Here is a 10773-nt window from a genome sequence, read left to right on the forward strand (position 1 = left end):
AGGGGACCAGAGTCCAGTTCTAACACCCACATTAAGTGACTTCCAGTCGCCTGCAATTCCAGCTCCAGAGGACCCGACCTCTCTTCTCGATTCCACCGCACCCCACAGACACATTTAAGCCGGCATGTCTGGACACCTTTCTCATCTCCAACTCTAGTTCTCTGGGTTGTTCCTCTGCCCGAAGGCCCTGCATGGCAGGGACTATCTAATCACTACAGCCACTGTGGTCTCTTGTGGGGACGCATCAAGCCCCCCTGTACCCCCTACTCCCATCATTCCACTCTATACTTCTCAAGCACCAGTTTGTGCTGGGCACTGAGGCAGGAAATTTGCTCCATGTGGCTTCTGCCCTGGTGGCACTCCCATTTTAGGAGGATTTTGATGTAATAAACCAGTACATGAGCAAGACAATCTCTGCTCATGTCAGGGGTGATGAGAATAAAGGTCATGTGACCCAGAGTGCAGGGGAAGTGCATAGAGTCCTGCAAGGTGGCAAGAAGGATCATGGCAAGTAAAAGTCCAGACAGAACTACTAGGGAGTCCAGGAAGGGGGAAAGAACCCTCGAGGTGGACGCTCGCAGCTGGCGCTCGCGGCAGTGGGTGTTTGGAGACAAGGTCTAGGGTAGGTCAGGTGACCTGGGCCGTGGTGAGGAGGTTGACTTCTGTTCCACTGCCAAGGGAGATCACTGAAGGCTTAACGGACAAGGGTGACATCATCCCGTCCATGCCTTTAAAACATGAGGCTAGCAGCTGTATACCTCCTGTTAGTTCACCATGAAAGCCCCGGAGTCTGGCACCGCTCTGGCCCCCGGTGGGTGCTTCAAGTCATATGGAAGGATGTATGACCTGGCCATAGTCACTTCTTTTTATGTTTTTAGTTTCTTCACCTGAGAGACAGTCAATGGGAATTTCATGCCTAAAAATAGCCAAAGAACACAGTTTAGACTACCTGCCTCCAGAGTCAGCACCAGAAACCAACGGCCTCGGTACAGAAGGAAATTGACAGGAAAATCCTTTCGCCGACATCCTAAACAAAGTCCTGCGGCCCCACCCGACCAGGCCCAGGGTAGGAAAGATGCTGCAGCAGCAGCGGAGGTGGGAGTCGCAGGCAAAGGCCAGCGCCCCCCTCGCGGATTGGACGTGACCTGGACAGCATCCTCGCGATTGGCCTGTCGCAATGCAGAGGTGGGGCCTGATCCCTGCATCGCGGTCTCGGGGATACAGCCAAAGCCAGAGAAGCAGCAGCTAGGGGCGATGGCCACTCCAAGCCCGGGGGCCCGCGAGGTAGGTGCGGACCGGAGAGGGGACAGAGGAGGGAAGGGTGAGTGAACAGGTCCCGCCTTCCTCTTGGCCAGAGGTGTGGACACGCCCCCATCTCAGCAAGGGTAGGACTTTGCTCTGGGAAGACCAGGACATGCCCCACATGGGCACAGGTATGAAGGGGGCTATAATCAGGTAAGTGCCCCCACCCAGGTCTCCTCAGTTTCCTCAGGAAAAATGGGAATGATAAACTCTCCCATAAGGCTGTTAAGAGCACAAGCTCTCAGCTTTGAGTATATCATGGGTCTCCACTAGCAATGGGGCAACTGATATGATTTCAGCATCTGCTTGACCTTTCTTGCTGGCACAGAGGGGGGATCGGAGGCTGGCAAGGCTTCCTCTGAAGGCAGCTCAGACACAACAGTAGCAGCTAACATGTAACAGACCTTACGTGATACAGAGGAAAAAATAAGACCCCAACTAACCTAAGACCAGACAGCCTCTGAGAGCCAGTCAGACTCAAATGGACTTGACAATAGAAGGCATGCTGCAGGTGGGCAGATGCAGGACCGGGAAAGGGATGGGACCAAGAAACATGATGTAAAAGACACATAGAATAAAGAAAATGGGAATTAAAAAGGAGGCATGCTCTGTCTACATCCTATTTGGATATCGCATGTCAGGCTACATGGCCCCTCAACACCAGGGGCGGCCATAGCATCATCCCTGTGTTTTATGGCTGGGGAAGCTGAAGCAGAGAGACCAAGGGGAGATTCCCAATCAGTGGAGATAAGATTTGAACCTGTGCTTTTCCCTTCGGGGACACCACCATGTGCTCTTTGTTTCCCATGCCTCCTCCCATCAGACCTCCTCCCCAGAGGCTGCAAGCAGGGCAGTTTCCCCAGGGAGTCACCATGGCTTCTTTTGGCGTCTCCGAGACAAGCACAATCGAGTCGGCCTGTTTGAGGTCAATCCAGGGCACGAACTGCACAGAATGACACGCATGATGCAGGAAGGGCTGTGGGCTGCCACCCAGGTCTTCATGGACAACCCACCCAAGGTGAATGACCAGTCCATCTCGTGCAACTCGTACTCCAAGAGGGACACCCGGCCGGCTATCGTGATACTGTGATTCTGGGAGCAGAGAGACCTAACAAAAAGAGGGAGGCAGGGATTTGTGTCAGGAAGCAGAAATTCTGGGGTGGGAAGCTGGAAAGCCTGGGAGGTATGAAGGACTCCCTGCTTCAAGAGGTAGATGTGTGCTCTAGGTGGGCCTCTTGCTCTCTCTAGGTAGGCCTCAGTACCCCCATCTGTATAGTGGGCAGAGGGCTTGTATGGTTGAGAAGGGACCCCAGCTCCAGCCAAGCCAACCCAGCCCATCCTCCCTGGAGCCTGTCGGGCTGGGGCCACGCTGGCTCAGCAGAAAGGGTCACCTAACTGCCAGCTCAGCAACCCAGTAGGCGGGTGAGCCTGTATGTTGTGTGTGCACACGTGTGCACCTCCAACTACCACATCTGGAGGAAATTCCCTAGAGCACAGCCTGACTTCACCTGCAGAAGATCCCCTATGGTTCCTCTGCTGGGGGCCGGGCTGGCTGTCCATTCATCCGGCTGAACCCTCTTACCCTGCCTCTGGCTGCCAGTGCTGAGGACCCTGTTTCTCCAATCCATCCCCCTTCAGATTTTGGCCCAGAGGCCACCTTCCCCAGGCAGCCTTCTCTAGTCTGGCTCCCCCAGACACAGCTGGCAGATGGCCTGGCTGGGATGGAATCTGGCTGCACACAGCCAGCATGAGGAAAAGCATGTCGCAGGCTTGAACTCACAGCCTGGTCCTCAAGACTCAGAGGTGGGTGATAGCACACACCCAGGGGGCCGTGGCTCACGTCCTGCCCATCCTTCCTCCAGCCCTGGGTGAACGTGAGGCCCAACTGCCCAGCTCAGGCTGACAAGACTCATCCAGTCCCTGTTTGCTAAAGTAACAGACAAGGCCAGGTGTTGTATTCACAGGCAATCTCTGGGCGGGCGATGGCCAATCCCGGCTTTCTCTGAATCCCTCTACTCACCCCTGCAGGGACCTCTCACCCAGAAGGATTTCTCTGAAGTCATGACCCAGGTTCATGAAGAGGTAAGGAGCCCAGAAGGAACAGGAGTCTGCCTTGGCTCCTTCCCCCTCAGCCCTGAGTGCCACCGATGGCTTGTTCCTGGGACCTTGCTGTGTCCTGCCTCTCCCAAACTAGAGGCAGCTGCTTACATACACCTGAACCCACATGGATGGTCTCCCTTGGGGCTGCTTTCTCCCCCATAGGGCTTCGAGATGGGCACCCTGGCCGGCCCAGCTTTTGTACGTTTGAGGCACTTTCTGGGCCTGAACGAAGAGGACTACCAGGCTACTCTGGGCCCCAGTGGCCCCTACCTTCAGTTTCTCAGCACCTCCAAGAGCAAAGCCAGCTTCTTCCTGTCGTGAGCTTGCAGCAGGGGTGGGGCGGGTTGGGGGCTCGGTTCCAAGCTGGCGGGATGGCCATGGGCAGAGAGGGTCAGGGCCAGATGAAGGTGGAATGAAGCGAGGGAGGGTGGTCAGACACATCCATTTTCGTGCCCAACTAGGGGCAAGAAAGAGATCGGGTCGGAGCTGCTCCAGTCAAGTCTGGACAGTAACTGCTCTTTCTCACTCGCAGCCACGACCAGCGCTTCTTCCTGAAGACCCAGAGGCAGCAGGAGGTGCAGGTGCTTCTCGCCCACCTGCCCCGCTACGTGCAGCACCTGCGGCGGCACCCACACTCGCTGCTGGCACGGTTGCTGGGTACGCTGCTGGGGGCAGGTCCTAAACCGCAAAGCGCCTGGAGAGGCGGGGTCTGTGGACGGGGCGGATCCTGGGACGGATCTAAAGTGGCCGATTTGGGATTGGAATATTTTGGGGTGGAACAGCACTGATTCAGAAGGGACGCAGATTCAGAAGGGAGTCTGGGGGCGGAACTGGAGTGACAAACTCAGGTACGCTGTGGGTCTTGAGGAAGGTGCGCGACCGGTCATACGGATCCGTGATTGCGGAGTTAGAGGCCTTCACCTGGAGCCTTCTCTTTCAGGAGTGCACAGTCTGCGGGTGGCTCGCGGAAAAAAGGTGGGTGTGGCGGAGGCGAGGTAGCTCAGCAGTGGGGGCTGCTGGAGGATGAGGTCCGGGCTCCCCTCACTCCTCACCCCTGTCCCCAGAAGTACTTCATCATCATGCAGAGCATCTTCTACCCTGTGGGCCGCATCTCTGAGAGGTGAGTCCTTCCGGAGTCGATGCAGGGTTCTGATTCCACGCCGACGGTACAGACTGAGGCCCCAGTACTTTTGCCTTAGACCACCAAATATGATCCTCCCAAGGTCAGTAGGCGGGAGGCAGATCCCCACCACCCACTTCTCTTAAAAAGGCATCGGGCTGTTTCCATTCTTTTCTCCCCTTGCCTTGTCTCCCCAGTGATGGGATCACAGGCCACCACACTGTAGTAACCACCTTCATTTTATAGTTGAGAAACTGAGGAAGTCTAATAGGATCAGAGAACAAGACAGGTAAGATGATTCAGAAGGTAAAATCACCTGCAGGCAAGCCTGAGGACTCGAGTTCAATCCCCAGGACCCACACAGTGGCAAGCATTAACTCTTTCAAGTCAGCTACAGGCACCATGCAATCCCAGCACTTGGGAGGCAGAGGCAGGTGGATCTCTGTGAGTTCGAGACCAGCCTGGTCTACAAGAGCTAGCTCCAAGACAGGCTCCAAAACCACAGAGAAACCCTGTCTCGAAAAACCAAAAAAAAAAAAAAAAAGAAAGAAAGAAAGAAAGAAAGAAAGAAAGAAAGAAAGAAATGACCAGGCGGTGGTGCACGCCTAGTACTCGGGGACAGAGGCAGGCAGATCTCTGTAAATTCAAGGGCAGCCTGGTCTACAAAGCAAACTCCAGAACAGCCAGGTTTGTTACACAGAGAAAACCTGTGTCAGATAAACCAAAAATAAAGAAAGAAATGTAGTTAAAATTGGAGAGAACAGACCCACCCTGCCGGTGGAATCCTCTTCTGGCAGACAAGATACCAAGAAACAGGCAAGGCCGGGCTTACACGGGGTTGGACTTGCAAAGGCCTGAGTTCAAAATCCTTGCTCTGTTATTTGCTTACCCTGTGACACAGGCAACTTAAAGGGATGCTCGAGACTCTGTGTCTCCATCTCTAACATGGGGACACAGTCTGTGGGGTGCTGATGTTCGGAGGTGTCTTAGCCCAGCCTCTGTGTCTCCATCTCTAACAGGGGGGTACTGTTTGGAGGTGTCAGCCCTTGCTTCTCATGATTTCTGTGTGTACCCCACCTCCCAGGTATGACATCAAGGCTTGTGAGGTGAGCCGCTGGGTGGAGCCAGTCGCTGAGGGCAGCCCCTTTATCCTGGTGCTGAAGGACCTCAACTTTGAGGGGAAGACCATTAACCTGGGTGAGTCCCGTGGTAGTCACTGTCTCCTCTTCCTCCATCCAGGGTGAGGTTTGGAAGAGGGTCCCTAGTACCGCCCTGTGCCCAAATTCAGATCCTTGCTCCAGACTTACACAACGGGGGGGGGGGGGGTACAAGGATGGGGACGGCCATGACATCCACACTTTGGGGCAAGTGCAGGTGCAGCCCGCACATGAGAAGGACTCAGGTGGGGTCTGGTGATCTCACAGGACCCCAGCGGAGCTGGTTCCTCCGCCAGATGGAGCTGGACACCGCCTTCCTGCGGGACCTGAATGTGCTGGATTACAGTCTCCTGGTGGCCTTTCAACTTCTCCGCGAAGATGAAAAGGATGCTTACACCGTTTACAGTACAATGAGGTGAGCCTTGCCCTCAGGTGCAACGGCAGGGGCGGGTGTGGAAAGACAGGCCGTGGGGTGTGAGGGCTGCCTTCCCTCTGGTGGCATGGCACAGGCCTAAATGCTGGGAAGTACTGTGTGTGTGTGTGTGTGCGTGCGCGCACGTGCATGCGTGCGTGTGTGTTTGTGTGTGTGTGCGCGCACACGTGCGTGCGTGTTTGTGTGTGCACGCGCACATGCATGCGTGCATGTGTGTGTTTGCGCACGCACGTGCGTGTGTGTGCGCATGTGTGGGCGCACGTGTGTGACGCGCACGCATGTGTGTGTGCATGTGCGTGTGTGTGAGCACGGCTACTAGAGGCAAGGGACCCGGATCGACCACAGCAGAGAACAGAACTAAAGGAGTCTAACTGGACAAGGTCTTTTAATGGTGTTTTGAACAGACTGCCCATTTTCTGGCAGGGCATATGGGGTCACCAGAGGTTTCTGAGCAGGGATAAGATCCGTTTAGTTTTGTGCCCTCTTACCCAGTCGTTCCATCTCTAGGCCCCTGAAGTCGCCACGACTGGCACCATCACCGTGTACTGTGTAGAAGTAGCTGCCACTCTGTCCATGTTGGCCATGACCCTCACTGAGACCACGGGCTGTTTCTCACCTTCCAGATGCGACAGCCAAGCTCAGAGCAGGCGAGGGAGTCAATGTGCTCCTGTTCTGATAGCATTCTCCAAGGCTTGCCCCCTGTGGTTGAACAGAAAGGCCCTTTAAGAGACCAAGTCTGTTAATCCCAGCACTAGGGAGGCAGAGGCAGGCGGATCTCTATGAGTTCGAGACCAGCCTGGTCTACAAGAGCTAGTTCCAGGACAGGCTCCAAAACCACAGAGAAACCCTGTCTCGAAAAACCAATATATATATAATTTCAATAACCTAAATGTATATGAGACCATTTGCATTATTTTCAATACTGCCCTTTTAAAAGATTTTATTTTTAAATTACGCGTGTGATCATGAGTGCACTGCCTGCAGAGGCCAGAAGATGGCGTTGGAGCCCCTGGAGCAGGAGTTACAGGCAGTTTTGAGGGGCTCTTGGTGTATGCTGGGAACTGAACTCTGGTCCTCTTCAAGAGCAGCAAGATGGCTGAGCCACCTCTCCAGGCCCTCAGTACTGACTTTGAAGTTCAGTTTATATTGGAACTTGATATTTCCCATGACACTGGCTATATTTCAAGGGCTCAGCAGCCACTTGTGGCCAGAGTCTGACTGTCAATTACACTATTCCTCAGCTTCCTAATGTAGCTCTCTGGCTGGGAGGGACAGCTTTATCCTATTCCCACACCTAGGTCCGTACATGGTGCACCAAATTTGGGGTTGACGGAGAGCCAGAACCGCCGGCTGCTGCTAGACGTCCCCAACGCCCTCCATATCTTGGATGGGCCAGACCAACGTTATTTTCTGGGCTTGGTGGATCTGACCACTGTCTATGGGCTTCGCAAACGGCTGGAGCAGTTGTGGAAGATGATGCGCTATCCAGGCCAGTCCTTCTCCACCGTCAGCCCGGCTCGCTACGCCCGTCGCCTGTGTCAGTGGGTGGAGACGCACACCGAGTGACTCTCACCTGTCTGCTTTCTCATCTGGACAATGGGCATGCGCCCGCAACAATTTTCCAGCGGTACCCAGGGAGCTAGCCTGCAGTTACTCCTACTAGCCACAGGAGGGCAGCATCCCCTAACTAATGCTGTAACTACTCAGCCCTATTCGGTGATGGTGCTGTGCCCTGCTTAGAGGAAGGACCCCCCCAACCCCCATTCCCATTAGCTCATTTACTATTAAAAAAATGTTGATATTTTCTTTTTACAGGCCGCGAAATGAAGGCTCACGGGGTGAAGGGGGTGAGGAAAGACCACAGCAATAAATGCTGGAACCAGCCTGCACCGTGCCTTGAGCCTGGGAACTTACAGTCTTGGCCACCCAGCTCCTGTAGCCCTAGCTTCACACTCTGTAGAAGGAGGAGAGTGGAAGCTCTGCCCCCTTGTCCCAATGGGAGAACAAGTCCAGAGGCTTTAAGGTGCAAGACCAGTCCCGGATACTAGGCCCCCCAGTTCCCAGCTCTGATTAAGGCTCCACAGTGCCCCTCTGGGAGACAAGTGGGTTAAGATGAGGCAGAGCAGTCATCCTGGAGTTGGTCGTGGTGGGAGGGGGGGAGTGGGGGGGCTCAGAGTTCACTGTTGATCTTGAATGATCTCTCAGTCACCTGTCAAATGGGGAAGCCCAGCTGCTAGTCCAAGAGTTTTAGGCTAGCCATTAGAACCCCTAACCACCTGCTTTCCTTCCTCTTGAAACCAGCATGGCCTCTGACCCCAGTCTGAGACAATTTTGCTCAATGGCCTTTTCTTCCAAGATGTTCTAGAGCCTGGCTGTGTTTCCAGGACATGGTGCTAACCCCCAATGCCTTCTTGGTCTAATATATGAAACAGAAAGATATACACAGACCTCAGTAACACAGTCGACATGACCTGGGCAGTTGCCCTATAGCAGGCTCGTTCCTGGGATACACAGCTTTGGGGAGAAGCCTGGGGCCAAAGTCCTGGGAAAGGAACCATTATCAAATCACCTCCCAGGTGGTGTCAGGAGGGAAGGGACCTCAACTTCTAAACTGAGACCAGATTGGTCAGACACGTCCCTTTTAGTTCCCAGGCCAAGGACACAGTGAAGGACCTGGAATTTGGGAGAAAGGAAACCTCTTAGCAAGAAGTAGCATTGTGGGGGCTGTGGAGGGGGGGTTGAGAGATGCCCCCCAAGACTGGCCAGCCAATACCCTGGAAAAGTCTCTCAATAATTGTTCTACTGCCCATTGGCTATGGCCAGACCTTGAAAAGTGGCTGGTGGGCCAGGCAGTGGTGGCATACACCTTTAATCCCAGCACTCGGGAGGCAGAGGCAGAAGCAGACAGATCTCTGTGAGTTCGAGGCCAGCCTGGTCTACAGAGCGAGTTCCAAGACGTGACGGAAAACTACACAGAGAAACCCTGTCTTGAAAAACCACACGCAGACACAAAGTGGCTAATTGGACAGGATGAGGAGGGGAGAACAGGCAAGGCTGGCCTCAGTGTAACGTTCCAGAGCTGTCATTTTCCAAACATACACACCTGGGCCCGTTCTGGGTGTTCCTGGATGGTCACTTGGTGCTGCCACAGCTGCAGGGATTTCTTCTTGGTTGGCAGGAAGTTGAGAAATAGTGTTCAGCTTCTGATGCTACCCAGAGGTGTCCAACCAGAGATGTAGGAAGGTAGCAGTTGCCAGAATAGGAACTGGGATCTGCTGCCACATCTTCTGGGCCTGGTTCCCAAGGGACTGACCTTGAACTCAGAGCCCTGTGCCACACACAAAGGTGACAACTCTCCTTCCGCATGGGAACCTTGAGAGGGCCTGAGGCTATGAGGGAAGTAGCCTAGGACCGCAGTGACCCAGGACTGCTGGCTCTCCTGCCTGGTTTTGTATGCGTTGGTACTGACTGAGGGCATCACAGACGGAAATGGGTCTAATGGGGCGCACGGGCATGAGAACAAGGGAACTGACTCACAGAGAGACTTCACAGTGCACAGCTGGGCAGGGAGTTAATACCTGTAATCCCAGCACTTGTGGGGCTGAGCAGGTCCGAGACCTGCCTGCTCTGTGAGTTTTCATCAACTTGACACAAAGCAGCGTCATCTGGGAAAAGGGAACCTCACTTGAGGAAACATCTTCATCATAGGCTTACAGACCGGTCTTTGGGGGCATTTCTTCCTTCCTTTCTGTTTTTGACTGCTGTGGGCAGTGCCTCCCCTGGGCAGGTGGTCCTGGGTGGTTTAGGAAAGGTAAATGTGAGCCTAAGAAACAAGTCAGTAAGCAGCACCCCTCCAAGGCCCCTCTCCAGCCCCTGCCTCCATGTTCTGCCCTGACTTCCCTTTATGATGGGCTCTGATGGGGATGTATAAGTTGAAATAAACTTTCTCCTTCCCAAGCTGCTTTTGGTCGTGTTTGTCACAGCAACAGAGCAAGCTGGGACAGCTACATAGAAAGATCCTGCCTGAAATAATAAAATAAGGGCTGGAGAGATGGCTCAGAGGTTAAGAGCACTGACTGCTCTTCTAAAGGTCCTGAGTTCAATTCCCAGCAACCACATGGGGACCCCCAACCATTTGTAGTGAGATCTGGGGCCCTCTTCTGGTGCTGCAAGCAGAATACTGTACACATAATAAATAAATATTTAAAAAAAATAATAAAATAAATTTGGGGTGTCACATTGGAAAGGGTGGTTGGTCACGGTGAGCTGAGTGACAAGGAGCCCCACTAGGCATGTGACTGGAGCAGTCCAGAGAGAGTTCTGCCACAAGTGCAGAGCCCTAAGATAGGAACGAGCTGGCTATGAGCTCAGAAGGTGGCCACAATGGAGGGGTGCCATTCTCATCCCCAGGGCCCTGAGGACGGTGAGAGGGTAGTGGGAATGCCACACAAACCAAGCCAAAGCGCATCTCTGGGATACAGAATTTTCTAGTGGTGCTCTGAGCCACCGCTGCCCTTTTTTTATTGAGTGATTTTTCCCACCTTACGAAGGTGGGGGGGACGACCTTACGAAGGTGGGCGGGACGACGACGACGACGTGACTCCGGCAAAGGCTGCATCGACATAAGCAATACAAAACGGGTATATCAAAGAAAACAACCT

The 10773-nt window shown here is 53.9% G+C and overlaps 1 protein-coding gene across 1 annotated transcript; it reads left to right on the plus strand.

Annotated features, from left to right (window-relative positions):
• The first annotated feature begins 1196 nt into the window (after positions 1-1196).
• Positions 1197-8229, plus strand: Pip5kl1 (phosphatidylinositol-4-phosphate 5-kinase like 1). The gene is made up of 10 exons (XM_057755475.1): positions 1197-1284; positions 2126-2320; positions 3331-3384; positions 3565-3719; positions 3935-4059; positions 4343-4377; positions 4467-4522; positions 5607-5719; positions 5947-6094; positions 7411-8229. The coding sequence occupies exons 1-10, from the start codon at positions 1255-1257 to the stop codon at positions 7676-7678; spliced, it is 1179 nt and encodes a 392-aa protein (XP_057611458.1). The 5' UTR covers positions 1197-1254; the 3' UTR covers positions 7679-8229.
• Positions 8230-10773: the final 2544 nt, after the last annotated feature.

The sequence above is a fragment of the Chionomys nivalis genome, chromosome 22 (genome assembly GCF_950005125.1).
Source record: "Chionomys nivalis chromosome 22, mChiNiv1.1, whole genome shotgun sequence".
NCBI lineage: Eukaryota > Metazoa > Chordata > Mammalia > Rodentia > Cricetidae > Chionomys > Chionomys nivalis.

Excerpts from the sequence above, each read along its gene's own strand:
- Pip5kl1 (XM_057755475.1), top strand. The coding sequence starts at position 1,255 with ATGGCCACTCCAAGCCCGGGGGCCCGCGAG. Across the intron at positions 4,060-4,342 it reads GCTGCTGGCACGGTTGCTGG|GAGTGCACAGTCTGCGGGTG; the intron begins GTACGCTGCTGG and ends CTTCTCTTTCAG. Across the intron at positions 5,720-5,946 it reads GGGGAAGACCATTAACCTGG|GACCCCAGCGGAGCTGGTTC; the intron begins GTGAGTCCCGTG and ends GTGATCTCACAG.